The 16,682-nt window shown below is 43.0% G+C and overlaps 1 protein-coding gene across 3 annotated transcripts in view; it reads left to right on the top strand.

Annotated features, from left to right (window-relative positions):
* The window catches only part of ASB5 (ankyrin repeat and SOCS box containing 5), a 68,315-nt gene that overhangs the window by 38,125 nt on the left and 13,508 nt on the right, over positions 1-16,682 (top strand). For 2 of the 3 annotated variants that reach the window (XM_050945396.1, XM_050945397.1), the window contains exon 2: positions 16,218-16,297. In XM_050945396.1, coding sequence (XP_050801353.1) covers positions 16,218-16,297 — 80 coding nt within the window. Of the gene's footprint in view, positions 1-5,447; positions 5,575-16,217; positions 16,298-16,682 lie in introns of those variants that run through there. The other variant, XM_050945398.1, reaches the window with a different exon arrangement.

The raw sequence follows: 16,682 nt of genomic DNA, 5'->3' as shown, positions 1-16,682 counted from the left end.
AAAAATGCAATACACCTCACCTTTTCCTAGGAGATAAAAGGAAAAAACAGCTGAATACCAGCTTTTATTTGTTAATTATGTAGAAAGAAACATTGAATTACATAACCCCAAAATACTGTATACTGTTTGTCACACTGTTTGGAGTGGCTCATGACCATGAGTGCCTGTCTCAGGACATACACCCTAAAATGGTGGTATGTTCTATATTTATATTTTGCCAACCCAGTACCAAATGCAAACTCTCAAAGTACCACAATAGTCTTATAATGGAGTCATAGTCAGTCACCTTAGACTCTCCAGTCTATCTTGCCATGCAGGCAAGCTGGACTATGTGATAAATGGTCACTTACACCAAAAATCACAAATATTTCAGGTTACTACAGTCCCAAGAGACCAATCATTCAAGTTGCATCCTAGATCTCACGTCAAAGACAATGTTGGTAGTCAATTCCATACTAAACTATCTAAAGGTTTTTATCTAAGAAAAAGAAATGAGAGTTATTGAACAGTTAAAGCAGGTGAGTCACAGTCTATAATTTCAAATGGTAGCAGAGAAGTAGTAATCTGCCAATTTCCCAAAAGTCTTTGAGGGCCTATCCAGGGCCAGTGCTCCCACTAGGTGACCCAGGCGGTCGCCTAGGGTGGCAGGTTTTGGGGGGTGGCATTTTGCCGCCCTCAGTGGAAATTCGGTGGCGGAGAGTCCTTCCGCTCCGGGTCTTCGGTGGAAATTCGGCGGCGGGTCCTTCACTCGCTCCCGGACCCGCCGCCAAAGTGTCCCGAAGACGTGGAGCAGAAGGACCCCCACAGCCGAATGCTCAGAGGAGGAGCGCTGCTGCCTAGGGTGGCAAAAACTGTGGCGCTGCTCCTGGGGCTATCCAGAATAACTCTGGGAATCTTCATCTTCTCACTCAGTTATTCTGCCCTGTTAATCTCCAAACAGTCCAGAGATGAAGAATTTTCCCCTTGAGTGCATACTTAGAGCTTCTTCTCACAGAAAACAAACTGACTGGGTCACTATCCACTTAGACTCTTTCTTTGATTGGCAGAGAGAGGAGCACATTCAGAGTCGTTGATCTCTGAGCATCACACACAATGACCACTTGCTTCAAATGCACAAGAATTAATACTTTCCTGTTAAAGTTCTTCATTTGCATTATACAAGACTTCTTTCTCATTTGCTGAGTTGTTTAGTTACAGGGAAATGTTTGCTATTACATTATAGCAGGATACAAGTAAGTGAAAATAATGCACATAACATCCCACTAGTTTTCATGAAGTTTAAACACCAAATACATTCTTATTCAATTAACCATCACTTTTATTTATATAGTACACAAGTGAATTAGCCTGGCTTTCAGCTATGCATTTGTAAGTGTTCAGAGAGGCCTAGGGCTTTGGCAGGAGCTAGCACCTGGTCTGCGAGCATCACACTGTTATCCCACGGTTATAAACTATATAGCGCACTAATACTTTTCTGTGTTCTTATATTGTACTATCTTCTATTGACTCTACGGACACCACTTATACAATATAGGACGGGATTTTTTTTAAAGTGCTCAGCATTGGCCTAAAAGTTTGGATGCAAAAGTCGAAGAGGCTCTTTTCACTTGTTCAGTTTGGATAGGTGTGGCGTCTTGCAAAAACAGTAGTTCTAGGGAGATTTCATACTAAGATAGCAGAAGTCTTACAAGAATAACTAATCTCATGAGAATTCCACCATTCTAGATGATCTGATTTTGTGAGATTTCCACATTCAGTGCCAACATCTTGTAAGAACAGCACAGTCAGATCCATACTTGAAACAGCCCTAGTTTGGTCTCCATCCTGAAGCCCAAACATCAGCTCAAACTAATTGAGATCCAAACACTACTTCTTTGGCCCGTCTTTAGATAAGTTAGTGTTTGGGTGCTGGGTGGTGTTGGTGACCTGTGATATACAGGAGCTCAGACCAGATGATCTGGTGGTCCCTTCTGGCTTTAAACACTATGGCTATGGCTAAGACGGACTACTTTTTAGACTGTAAGCTCTTTGGAGCAGGGATTGCTGTTTACTATATTTGTACTGAACCTAGCACAGTGGGGCTGTGACCTGATCCTTTAGTAATTACATCACTACAAAGTATAATAATGGTAAAGCAAAGTGTTTTAAATGGAAGATATCCCTCTGATTTTCTTTTGCACCTTTGTTTTCCCCTGTACTTTCTCAGGCAATTTTGCTCTCGCCCCAACAAATCCCAATTGCCCCACAATGCTCAGCTAGTGGAGTCCAGCACATATAAGCCCCTTTCTAATGAGCCCCAAATGCAAGACATTTCATATCTTATGAGCTCTGATCACAGACTGCAAACATTGAAATCAACCAAATCAAAACCCCATACTCAAACATCCCTTAAGTTTGGCAAAGTTCAGACAGACATTGCTACTTCAACCCATCTCTGTGATGAGATACTGCATTCTCCAGGTTAGGTGTGGCCTTTGAGGAGTGGGCAAGAAGCAGAGAAAGTTGCAGGCTGTCCATCCAGTCTTAATCTCATAAGGCCAAAACACAGAAACATGGTTTGGTTAGGATAAGGAAATTTTATCTGGAGTGTCTGGATAGTTTACCTCTGGATTAAGAGGAATCCACTGTATTGCCAGTACTAGGAAGAATCAACAGGTACTTGTTGGGGAAGAAAAGATAGTCTTGGTGGTTTAGGCACAGAGTTGGAGGTCAGGAGACCTATATTATATTTTTCGCTTTGACATAGTCCTCTGGTTTGATTTTGGACAAACTAGTTAATCTCTCTACGCCTATCTCTTTAACTGTTGTTTAAAAATGTGTATAATAACCCAAGTTATTTTGAGTTTTGTGGTCTATGCTTGTAAAATGACGGAGAAACTCTAATGGAAGGCACTAAGAGCCAAATCTTGGCCTTGGATTGGTGCTACCTTATGTCTTATCTGGGCTGCTCACACCACAGTGGGGAGCAAAGCCCTAGTGATGACACTACTCCCATTCATATGGGCAGGCAGACATGGGGAGTGGAAAGAACCTTGCTGCCCCTTACCCAGGAATTGTGGTATATTTATGATCCAGCCCAATGGTTTTCAACCTGCAGTCCACGGATGGCTATGTCTAAGAGGTCTGCAAAGGTTGTCATTACCATAGAACGGTAGTTTTCAACCTGTGATTCGTGGACCCCTGGGGTTTCGCAGACTATGTCCAAGACTTCCGAAGGGGTCTGCATTTTCATTTGAAATTTTTTAGAGGTCCACAAATGAAAAAAGATTTAAAACCATGTGGTTAGCCCTGCCATGCAAAATATTTTTATGAGGAATCCAACAAATATTTTGAAGGTGGTGACCTTCCTGGCCTCCATGCTAAAATTTTGCCTTGTGCATTAAAGCAGCATCCTGTTTAATATGAGAACCCTGCATATGAGAACCCATAAGACAGATATGAAAGTTTTAGATATCACATTTTAATAAACCATTAAACAGAATAATAGAATATATTGAACTGCAATGACTGGAAGTGTGAACCTGACACAAAGCCTGTTGAAGTCAATTGACAGGCTTCCATTGATTTCAGTGAGCTTTGGATCAGGTTTTACATTAGAACAAGTAGTGATGATTTATTTCATAGTGCTTCTGCCATTAGCGTTTGAATGGCTTCAGAACTGCCACTTGTTTTTCATAAAACCAAATCCCATTTTTCCTCCAACTACCTTTTGTTCACTAACATTTTAGACCAAGATTGCTTACTACAGCAGATTCCACTGAAAAATACATTTGTTTCTCCTTAAATGTATTACTAGATTATAAACGCTCCTTCCCGTGTGTCTGGACAGTGCCTAGCCCATTGTGGGTACCACCTGATTGCTAATAATCATAATGATAATTTTTGAAAAATGCCACACTGGCTAACTCGAATTTTTTTTCAAGCTTTGGTATGTGCAGTGGTGAGCTGCAGCCAGTTCGCACCGGTTAGCAGGAACCAGTTGTTAAATTAAATAGCCTTTTTAGAACTGGTTGTTCCAGGACAATCAGTTCTAAAGAAACTTTTAAATTTAACAAAGGCTCGGGCAGCTGTCCACCCGGCCCCCAGCCCCAGCTCACCTCGCCCTCTCCCCTGAATGCTCCGCCCTCCTTCTCCTCCCCTGCTTCCCGCAAATCAAATGTTTTCGCGGGAAACCTGAAACAAGGAACAGACAGGTAAGCTGGGAGGGGGGTTCCAGGGAGGCACGGTCCCCTCGGTGCTGGCCGAACGGCTCCGGCCCAGCCCGCCCCGGCCTGGGGAGTCGGGCACAGGTCACAGTCCCAGCCAAGTGGACTCGGTCGAGGCCCCAGGCAGTGTGGTAAGGGGGCAGGGAGGGGGTGTTCGGTGGGTTGTGGGGGGGTGGATAGGGGTCAGGGCGGTCAGAGGGCAGGGAACAGGGGGATTGAATGGGGACAAGGGTCCCGGGGGGCAGTCAGGAAGGAGCAGGGGTTGGATGAGGTGGTGGGGAGCAGTCAGGGACGGAGAGAAGGGGTGGTTGGATGGGGCACGGGTCCTAGGGGGCCATCAAGAATGAGAGGAGGGGTTGGATGGGGCAGCAGGGGGCAGTCAGGGGACAGGGAAAGGGGGGGATGGGTCACGGGTCCCCAGGCAGAGTGTCAAGGAACATGGGGGGTTGGATGGGGCACAACCCCCCAGGGGGGGCACAACCCCCTCGTGAGGTGAGGAGGAGAAAACCTGTTGTTAATATTTTGGCAGCTCATCACTGGGTATGTGAAAAAGAAAAGGTTCAAATCAGTTTCCATAAAAAGTCAAGCTGCTTCGTTCATTCAGAGTTGGAAAAAGAATACTAAACGTAGCTCTACATACAATTTAACAACCTAATAATTAAGATCCTCTACCAGTCAGTAGTGAGCTGCAAGAAGATAGCCAGAAAGTGCGGGGGGTGGTGGTGGAGAAAATCATGTCTTTCTTACTGATGAGAACAACATTTGCTTGTGCTAGCTCACAAACTAGCAGTAACTTTCTTATTTGCTTTTAAATGTACTAATTCAATATAATAAAGCAGCCTGCGTGATCACTGCCTTTATCTTCACGCACTAGGCTAGATATTTATAATGATTTGAGTGGATATCTGTAAAATAATTTATTATTCATAAGTTCATCTCATTCCATAAGGTAAAAGATCGGTAAGTATGGCTTGATCCTACAGTCCTTATTCAGGCAAAGTTTCCACTGATTTCATTCGGAGTTTCACTTGTGTAGATGTTGCAGGATCAGGGCCAATGGAAAATAATATTCCCAATATGTTAACATTTTTATATAGTTATATTAAATGGCAGTTGCTGCTTTTTAATAAGAAAAAAAGTTGGTGGCCCATGTAAGCTGATGCCTCCAGAACTGTGTTTAGGAGATGAAAGGTTTTAGAGGTGAAAGTTCATATTACAAGGAGCTGCTGATCTCCTTGCAAACATGGCTGAAGTGTATTAAGAACAGGCCCCAGCAAGTGGAGAGGGATTTTTATTTTCACACTGAAAGAAATGAGTAGAATTTATAATTGCAATTGGCTGGAAGTACCATGGGGAGATGGAGATTTAGGTACTGTATGAAATCTTTAAATAATTCTTTGTTCTTGTCTGTTAATAATATGAATTCTTTTTTACTCTATTTCTCTCTCATGTTTACCAAACAGCGTAGGCTGCTGTTCCCTGTAAATTATATACCAGATGGCTTGGAACTAGTGCTGTTTCCAAATATAGTGAGAGGTAGCTTGTGTTTAGCATCAAAACAGACCACAATAGTAGAGGCCTGATAGATTAAAAGATTTTGAATAGGATCTGTTTGCTAATATTGCTCTTAAACAGCATTATGAATTAGTACATTTGTTCGTGTTCTTAACACTTTCTAGATAACAGAAATTGCAAAACTGGAAATCAGCAGAAAGCAATGAGTTAAATAAGTTAGAATGTTGCTTTTTAAAGACATCTTTTGATATTTTATCTGGAAGGCCCAATTTTGCTGGGCTGATAATGATTTGGAGGCTGATTCTGTTCTCGTACTTAAAGACAAAACTCCTACTGACTTCAATGGAAGCAGAAGCAGATCCTTGTAAAGTGGAAGAATTTTTCTAAACTTAATTTGCACAGAATATTTCTGCAGTGATTTTAATATCTGTACACTGTTTACAATGGAAGCAATCACATAACTAAGCACTCTATATTTAATGGGTTTAGCAGAAGCCATCAGCTGTTGGATTTCACTGTTCTTGTGGGCAGCAACCGAGGGAAGGTCTAGGTGCAAAATAGAACTTGGAATGTAATCTAGTATCATTTGATTCTCACATGTCACTGAAGTAATGACATTAGCAGGCATTCTCCTAAGCAATCCAAGAGGGCACATGTGAAGAGGGAGGTGAGGTAAGCAAAAATGAGGGCAAACATGGATTGTAGAAAGAGATTCTACTTGCATATCCATATTCTGTTTTGTGTCCAGCTGTAAATCTAAAATGTCCATAGCATCAGTCAATCAGAAATCTCTTAAAAGATTTTTAATATGTTTTTATGCTTTGTGCAATGTATGGTTTTGTCTGATTTTTTTTCTACAGTACTGCAGTACTTCTTACTTCTTTCTTTCATATTAAATTGGCAATGGACTAGGCCACCAAAAGAGAGTAGAGAATTTTCTTAAATGGAGATATAAGGCCAGACCTTTGAAAGCAGCCTCTAAATGCGGGCTTCTGATTTTTCTTGCACAATCATTTTCAGCCACAAGAAGAGAACTTTTACTTACTACCTGATTTGTGGGTGTAACCATTATTAGAGATCTTGACTCACTTTAGTGCTAGTTGTTTATTCTACAAAAAAAAAGAAAAATATTGGCCAAGATTTTCAAAAATAATGGTGATTTTGTGTACCCTATTTTAAATACCTCACAAGAGCTGGAGTCTGAGGGGGTGAACAGGCAGCACTTTCTGAAAACCAGAACTCTTCAAGGTGTCTCCACGGTGGTTACTGAAAAGTTAAAGCATCTAAAATCACTAGTCACCTTTTTTTAACTCTTGGCTGTTGTCATGAAAAATAAAAATTGCAAAATGAGTTTAACTTTAAATCAAATAATATAGAGGGAGGATATGTATCACCAATTATAGCAAATCATCCAAAACGAATAGCAGAGTATGGCTGTCTTAATAGGAAAATCAGAACTGCCACAGTGGCTCAGACCTGTGGTCCATCTGATCCAACATCCTGTCTCAGGAAGTGGCTAGCACCACATACTCCAAAAGAAGGTGAAAGAAGTCCCACAGTAGGTTGATGTTGAATAGGGGAGTCTCCTCCTAATTCCTATGAGTTGAAGACAATTTTAAGACCTGAAGCATGAGGTTTTATATCACTTGTAAAACTTTGTTTATTAGTATTTATTAATATAACTCAATATTCTTGCTATCCATCTAAAAATCCAATTTCTTTTTGAATCTTGCTGAGTTCTCGGTCTCAGTGCTATCATTTGGCAGAGGGTTCCACAGTCTAATCATGTGTTGGATGAAAAAATATTTCCTTTTATCAGTTTTGAATTATCCACTCTTCAGTTTCATTGAATGTCCCCTTGCTCTCATGTTATGAGAGGAAAACACAAACTCCAGATCTGCCTTTTCTATACCACTCATTTCATATGCTTCTGTCACGTTCCCTCTTATTCATCTTCTTTCTAAAGTAAGCAATCTCAATCTCTTCGTATGAGTTTTTCCAGGGCTGTAGTCATTCTCATCATGTACCACAAAACTCCCTTTAAGCTGCAATATCCTTTTGAGATGGAGTGATAAGTACTGCACACCACTGATTTATATAATAGCACTATATTTTTCATATTATTCTCCATTCCATTCCTTATGTATCCTCATACTTTGTTGGCTTTTTCCCCCCACTACAGCTGCACATATGTCTACACTGTGGACCTTACAGCAGCACAGCTGTACCGCTGCAGTTGTGCCACTGTAAGGTCTCCTGTATAGCTACTCTATGCCAGTGGGATTGCGTTCTCCTACCAGCATATTTAAACTACTCCCAAAAAGCGGCAGTAGCAATGTTGGTGGGAGAGCATCTTCCACTGGGGCCTGGTCTACACTACGCGTTTAAACCAATTTTAGCAGCGTTAAACCGATTTAACTCTGGACTCGTCCACACTACGAGGCCCTTTATATCGATATAAAGGGCTCTTTAAATCGGTTTCTGTACTCCTCCCTGACGAGAGGAGTAGTGCTAAAATCGGTATTACCATATCGGATTAGGGTTAGTGTGGCCACAAATCAACGGTATTGGCCTCTGGGCAGTATCCCACAGTGCACCATTGTGACCACTCTGGACAGCAGTCTGAACTCGGATGCACTGGCCAGGTATACAGGAAAAGCCCCGCGAACGTTTGAATTTCATTTCCTGTTTGGCCAGCGTGGAGCTGTGATCAGCACAGGTGACCACGTAGAGCTCATCAGCACAGGTAGCAATGCAGTCTCCTGAGAATCGAAAAAGAGCTCCAGCATGGACCGCACGGGAGGTACTGGATCTGATCGCTATATGGGGAGAGGATTCAGTGCTAACAGAACTCCGTTCCAAAAGACGATATGAAAAAATATTTGAAAAAATTTCCAAGGCTATGATGGCCAAAGGCCACCCTAGGGACTCAGTGCAGTGCAGAGTGAAAGTTAAGAGCTCACACAAGCCTACCAGAAAACCAAAGCAGCAAATGGAAGGTCCAGGGCAGGACCAAAAACATGCCGCTTCTATGCTGAGCTGCATGCAATTTTAGGGGGCTGCGCCACCACTACCCCACCCCTGTCCGTGGATTCCGAGGTGGGTGTTGTAATCTCAACCATGGCTGAGGATTCTGCGGAGGGGGAAGATGAGGAGGAGGAAGAGGAAGAGGAGGATGACCTTGCAGTGAGCACACAGCACTCCATTAGCCCCAACAGCCAGGAGCTTTTTGTGACTCATACAGAATTACCCTCCCAAGCCACTAGCCCAGACAATGAAGCCATGGAAGCGACCTCTGGTGAGTATACCTTTTGTATAAAACATGGTTTAAAAGCAAGCGTTTTTTAATTATTGATTTGCCATGAGGGCTTGGGATGCATTCGTGGCCAATAAAGTTACTGGAAAAGTTTGTTAACATGTCTGGGGATGGAGCGGAAATCCTCCAGGGACATCTCCATGAAGCGCTCCTGGAGGTACTCCAAAAGCCTTTGCAGAAGGTTTCTGGGCAAAGCAGCCTTGTTCCGTCCACCATGGTAGGCAAGTAATCAGGTATCACTGCATGACAAAGCATAGCTGCGTATGGTCCCGGTGATTGCTGGCATTCAAGAAACATCCGTTCTTTATCTAGCTCTGTTATCCTCAGCCGAGTGATATCGTTCATGGTAACCTGGTTGAAAGTCAGGAATTTAATTAAGGGGACAGAGATGGACGTTTTCTTACTGGGCTGTTGCTTAAAAGAAATCCTTCCTTGCACGTAGCCAAGCGGGGGGAGGGGAGGAAGGATAGCGCTAAGCTTTTTTGCATTTGGCTAGCAGGAATCGTTCCAGCTAACAGCCACGCAGTGGGAGGGTGGGGAAGGGTGGTGATTAGCAGTGATCTTCCATGATACCAGCCAAGCGGTGGGGGGAGGGGTAAAGCCATCATCCTAGAGAATTGGATGGGGGGGTTGGTTTCTGCTGCTGCATGTTATCAGGAAGAAGCATCAGAGGGCACTGTGTATATGAAGGCTGGAGAAGCCGAAAGACAATGTCTTACCATGTCCGCATGCAAGCTGAATTGTGATGCCCAGACCTGCGTCTGTGAGATCTGTAACACCAGAGCCACAGGCACTCAATATTAAGATGCAAAATGCGACCTTGTAGTGAAATCACGTGTGCTATGTAAGGTGAATAGTGTTGTTCGCTGTGAAAGAATTTAACCATTGTTCTGTAAAATGTATCTTTTTAAATACTTCTCTCCCTTTTTTCCCTCCCTCATGCAGCTGCACATTTTTCAAGCCTCCCTACTCCATCCCGAAGGCTCTCTCAGATAAGGCGGAGGAAAAAGAAGACGCGAGACGAAATGTTCTCGGAAATCATGGAAGTAACCCGCAATGAAAGAGCTCATCTGAATGACTGGACGGACGTGGTAGCAAAGTACAGGAAAGATGCCAGTGAACGTGAGGATAGGAGGGACCAACGTGAGGATAGGAGCGACCAACCCTCGAGATCAGAGGTGGCGGCAGGAAGATCAGAGGTGGCGGGATGCAACGCTGGAGCTGCTGTGTGATCAAACTGATATCCTCCGACGTCTGGTGGATCTTCAAGAAGAGCAGCGGGGTCACAAAGTGTTATACCAATTATATTAGACCAGTAAAAACCAGCAGGATCTTATTAAAGGGGACAAGGCAAAGATGCCACATTTATTATGATAACAATTTATGACTAATAACTAATATCTTAATTCTTATACATACACATTATACCTATTACCTACACACACACACATTCACATTATACCTAATACCTATACACACACATACACTCACACACACACATCCACATTCATCAGGTGTTCTGCAGCTGCTGCATAGTTACCAGTCCTGAAGATAGCTTAAGTTCATGGCTTGATTTTGCAGCTTGGGTTCGTAGCTTGTGGCAGCTAACTGGCCAGGAAAGCTGGGCACAAGGCTGAGCTGGATCTCTGTTGGGCAGGCACCGATGTTCTTCCATTTGGCAGCAGAGTGTTACCCAGAGTCTCTCATCTCACCCTTCTTTTTTATAGGCTTTTAGTTTGGATTCAAAGTCTATAGGTCTTGCTGTGTCACGCTGCCTCTGGGTTTAGATTGATCACCCATCAATTGCAGGCGTGACTTTCAGCCTTGAACCTGGCTTTGATCTTCCTTCTGTTGTTCTGTTGTCCTTTTCTTTTTAGGGTGGATGCTTCTTACTTTGTTTAGGGCTGTTGTCTAGGTCTTCAGCCGTTGGTATTTGAACTTTATCTCATCAGGACAGGCTGGGGCTGGAGGTTGATTCCATCATTCATACATACCTCATTCACACATCTAAACTAAACTAATAAGATTACAGCAGGGTTTGCAAAAATGAAGATTGGAGGAAGCTTTTACAAAATGGAGTGAGTGTTTTAAAATGGGGTTTGAATTACAATATGGAACAGAAGTTACAGTATAGGCAAGTGTAGTGAATGGTGAACAGAAGTTACATTAATAAAGTGAACACCTGAAAACAATTTCATTTATCAGTTCTACAAAGTGCCGCTGCAGCCCCTGTGTAACCACCCTCACCACTCACCGTGTTCCATATCTTCCTCACCCAGACGTGTAAGAACGCATGGGGGAAGACTTCGTGCACCCGCCCAGTCCACCTCAGTGGACAGTCCAACCAAAAGGCTGTCATTACATTGAAATGTATTTAATGGCCTTTTCCTTCCCTCCTATGCTCCTCCCAAACCACACCCGGGATACCTTGTCAGTTCTCTGCCTCTTTTTATAATTACTTTTTAATAATGAATACATGATTTTTAAATGATAGAGACTTTATTTCCTTAAGCAAGCTGTAATCGAAGGGGGAGGGTGGGTTGCTTATAGGGAAGGAGTCAATAAAGGGGGGGGGGCATTCATGAAGGGGAAACAAACACAGCAGTCACACCGTACCCTGGCCCGTGATGAAACTCGTTTTCAAAGCTTCTCTGATGTGCACTGCTTCCTGGGGTGCTCTTCTAATCGCCCTGGTGTCTGGCTGCGCATAATCAGCGGCCAGGTGATTTGCCTCAGCCTCCCACCCCACCATGAAGGTCTCCCCCTTACTCTCACAGAGATTGTGGAGCACACAGCAAGCAGCAATAACAAAGGGGACATTGGTTTGGCTGAGGTCTGAGCGAGTCAGTAATGTGCGCCAGCGCGCCTTGAAACGGCCAAATGCACATTCTACCACCATCCTGCACTTACTCAGCCTGTAGTTGAACAGCTCCTGACCACTGTCCAGGCTGCCTGTGTATGGCTTCATGAGCCATGGCATCAAGGGGTAGGCTGGGTCCCCCAGGATAACTATAGGCATTTCAACATCCCCAACTGTTATTTTCTGGTCTGGGAAGTAATTCCCTTGCTGCAGCAGTTTAAACAGAGCAGTGCTTCTGAAGACGCGAGCGTCATGAACCCTTCCTGGCCATCGCACGTGGATGTTGGTGAAATGTCCCTTGTGATCCACCAGTGCTTGCAGCACCATTGAAAAGTACCCCTTGCGGTTTATGTACTGGGTGCCCTGGTGCTCCGGTGCCAAGATAGGGATATGAATTCCATCTATTGCCCCCCCACAGTTAGGGAATCCCATTGCAGCAAAGCCATTCACTATGACCTGCACGTTTCCCAGAGTCACAACCTTTCGTAGCAGCAGCTTAATGATTGCTTTGGCTACTTGCATCACAGCAGCCCCACAGTAGATTTTCCCACTCCAAATTGATTCCTGACTGACCGGTAGCTGTCTGGCGTTGCAAGCTTCCAGAGGGCTATTGCCACTCACTTCTCCACTGTGAGGGCTGCTCTCATCTTGGTATTATGGCGTTTCAGGGCAGGGGAAAGCAAGTCACAAAGTTCCATGAAAGTGCCCTTACGCATGCGAAAGTTTCGCAGCCACTGGGAATCGTCCCACACCCGCAAAACTATGCGGTCCCACCAGTGTGTGCTTGTTTCCTGGGCCCAAAACCGGCATTCAATGGCTAGAACCTGCCCATTACCAGCAGGATCTCCAAAGCGCAGGGGCCCGCGGTTTGAGATAATTCTGTGTCCATGTCCTCATCACTCTCGTCGCCGCTCTGCCATAGCCGCCGCCTCCTCCTCGCCTGGCTTTGCAGGTCCCGGTTCAGCATAGACTGCACGAGAATGCGTGAGGTGTTTACAACGTCCACTATTGCGGTATCTGAGCAGGGTCCATGCTTGCTGTGCTATGGCGTTTGCACAGTTCACCCAGGAAAAAAGGTGTGAAATGGTTGTCTGCTGCTTTCACGACGGGAGGGGTGAGGCTGTACCCAGAACCACCCGCGACAATGATTTTTGCCCCATCAGGCACTGGGCTCTCAACCCAGAATTCCAAGGGGTGGGGGAGACTGCGGGAACTATGGGATAGCTACGGGATAGCTACCCACAGTGCAATGCTCCAGAAATCAACGCTAGTCTCGGACCATGGACGCACACCATTGAATTAATGTGCTTAGTGTGGCCGCATGCACTCAACTTTATACAATCTGTTTTATAAAACCAGTTTATGTAAAATTGGAATAATCCCGTAGTGTAGAAGTACCGACACAGCGCTGTCCAAACTTATGTTGGTCGGGAGGGGGGTGTTTTTCACATCCCTGACTGACAAAAGTTTTGCCAACAAAAGTGCTAGTGTAGACAAAGCGAAGATCTTAATTGAGCAGTCTACAGTGATCCCCAAGTGTTTTCCTGAGTTGATACAGTTAACTTGGACCCCAGTAAGATGTCTCAGCAGCTTGTATTTTTCCTCCAACGTGTATTACTTTGCATATTATCAACATTCAGTTTCATATGTCATCTTGTTGCCAATTCACTAAGCTTGGGTAGTGCCCTCTGAAATTTCTCAAAGTCCTTTCTGGATTTGACTTTGCTAAAGCTTGAGCTACACTAGAAAATTAGTTCAGTTTCACTACATCCATCAGAAGTCTGAAAAATCCACACGTCTGAGCAGTGTAGTTAAGTCCCTGTGTAGACAGTGCTAGGTCAACAGAAGAATTTGTTTGTTGACCTACCTTTTGCCTCTCAGAGAGGTGGATTACCTATGCCAACAGAAGAATCCCTTGTGTTGGGATAGGTCGTGTCTACACTGAAGCGGTACAGTGGTGCAGTTGTGGTGCTGTAGCGTTTTAAGTGTAGACAAGCCTGAAGAAATTTTGTTATATGCACATTTTTCCAGAACTCTGCTCATGTCTTTTTCCAGATCATTAATGTATATATTAAACTCCAATCCTAGAACAGAATCTTGAGGCATCCCTCCTGTTAACCTTTGCCATGATGAAAGTTGACAATTTATTTCTACTTTTTTTTTCTCTCTTAGCCAGTTCTTAATCCATGGTAATGCATTTCCTCTTACTCATAACTACACTGTTTCTTAATAGCCTCCTGTGAGGGACCTTGTCAAAGGTCATTTGAAAGCCTAAATAAATTATGTCAACCGGTTTACTTTTATTCACTATGTTATTGACACATTCAAAGAATCCTAGCAGACTGGTAATGCACCATATTCCTTTGCAACTGTTAAGTAGTTACATAAAAAGTAAAAATGGGCAGGTAATTTATAGAAGCTTCCCATTTTAAGACAGACAACATTAACTATTCAGCTTAATGAAAAGTATGTCTGGAATATATCTGATGCAGTATAGTAATATTACAAAACCTTGTGTCTAGAACTTAGTGTTCTCCTTTCTCATACAATTAATTACAATAACAACTTTATCACTCAGAAACAGGATGATCAGAGGGAGAATTGAAAGAGGAAAAAGTGTGATGGAGGAGAGGGAACTCTATTTTCTACAGGCTGCAAACTTTCTGTGGTTTCAACGCTGTATAACAACAATAACCAAACAAATCCATAGAATAGTTCAACGGGTTGAGCTGAAGTTCCATTGCAATTCACACTGATTGCAATACTCTCTGAGTAGTCACAGCATCTATTCAATAAAATCAATCCATCAAGGGATTGTTATTAAATGACAATGACATGGTGGTCTCTCTGATCCCATGTGCTGAGCAACTGCTTTTGTGGTATTCCTGCATCAATGAGCCTAGGCAGTAAGAAAATGGGACTGAGAATCAAACCTAAATTTCCTGCAAGATGTAGCATAATAACAACAAAATTCTAAATCCTACATCTATCCCAGACAATTAAGCAGAAAAGAATCCTCTCCCTATGTGGTAAGTGTCTGCAATGTTGCTGCAGGCCAGTAGGTACATGAGCATTCTGCAGCTCTCCTAAGTTGAGGCCCTCTTATAGAAGTAATCAGCAGAGGATCCACAAAAAGGTGTAGGAGGATTTCTACAGAGCCCCTCAAATCTTGACTTCCTACACAAAGAAATAGAACTGAACCAGTTCTGCTGCCAGGGCCCTCTGTGGCTGTGGAGGTGACGGCTGGATTTGCCCCTAAGTCAGTGGTCTGCCTTTCTTCAATAAGAGTATGAGCATCATTTTCACAGAACCCTCAAACTGTGCATCATCTCTAAGTTGTACATAAAAAAAGGTAAAGTGGGTCCTCAATTACTCCTTCCCATTTAGAAACCAAGGGGCAAATCCCACCTCTTTCTCTTCAGCCACAAAGAGCCTAAGATATAGTGGAACTTTTGTGCTGGATGAGGAAAACAAGTAGTTTTGAGAGCCTGTGCCAGGGATTCTCATTGCCTGTATACTGGAGAATCCACCTGTATGGGATTCCCTGCAAAAACCCATGAAGTAGAGCTGAACCCCCTAGAACAGGGTCACAACAGCATGGGCACACTGGGCTTCAGTAGAAGAAGCAGGGTGGTTCTGTGGCTTGGAGCAGAAGCTAGAGTTTTCTTTCCAAGCCCTGTAAAATATTCTTGCATCAAGAAGCACAACTACTTGGATTTGGTCCATGGGGAAGGATTTAGCCCTAAAAACCTATTTCTACCATGGGAACTCTCTTCTCAGAGACTTACATGTAGATTTCATGGGGAAAGTGGGGGTTGGAGGCTTCAGATTGGTTTTATCGACCAGAGACATTTTACTGTTAATTTTTTTTTTTAGAACAGCTTTTCCTTTTTTTCAGGAATGTTTCTGAAAGTGTGTGTGGTCCTCATTTTTTGCTTCAAATATTCAGTCCGATATGTCTCTGTTTCCTGTTGAAGCTGGTAGATTTTGATGTACCTAGACAACATTTTGTAGAAAATATAAAAGGCTCTGGTAGACAAATACCATGAATATTGCTGAAGTTGTTAAAATGCATTAATAAAAAATACCACGTAGAAACTTTTTCTCCTTCATACTGCAGAATTACTCAGTGTAGCCTGTCTGCTCTTTTTAGTGTCCAGGAAAGAAGACATATATTTAAGACACTTAGTCCAAAATGAGAATAATTCATTTAATAAAACCTTTGACTTTATTTTTTGCATAACCACCTCTGTTTTGTTCTGCGCATACTAAGATCTCTCTAATTGCTGTAATTTTTTCAATAAATATTATTATTCTGTAGGTTCTTGGGCAGATCGTTCACCACTGCATGAGGCAGCCAGTCAAGGACGTCTCCTTTCTCTAAAAACTTTACTGTCACAGGTAATGCCCATGTGGTTCTTAAAACATTTCCCTTTTTTATCTTATTTAATGACAACCTAGCAAAAGGTAAATACAGCACAATTATTCTGTTACGGTCTCCATGTGAATAATGCAGAAGTATTTTCATTTGGGAGCTTTGATACTATAAAATTTAAAGACATTTCAAGATATTTTCCTACTGGTTTTAAAGGCATTTTCTAAAATATATTTGTTGTGAAGCCTTGGTAGATTAAACCTATGAAAACTGTTTCCTTGTAAATGTTGTTGTTCCTTTAGGGTTGCTTCTAAGGGCTAGAATGATGCTATTTCTTTATTTTTGTAAAAAAAGAGCAGTAAAGCACTTGCTTTGGAGAATTAAAGAAGAATAGTGCCTTAGAGGTACAGT

Source organism: Gopherus flavomarginatus, chromosome 3 (assembly GCF_025201925.1).
Source record: "Gopherus flavomarginatus isolate rGopFla2 chromosome 3, rGopFla2.mat.asm, whole genome shotgun sequence".
NCBI lineage: Eukaryota > Metazoa > Chordata > Testudines > Testudinidae > Gopherus > Gopherus flavomarginatus.
Note: the sequence above shows the minus strand (reverse complement) of the source record. Positions and strands in the feature narration are given on the sequence as shown.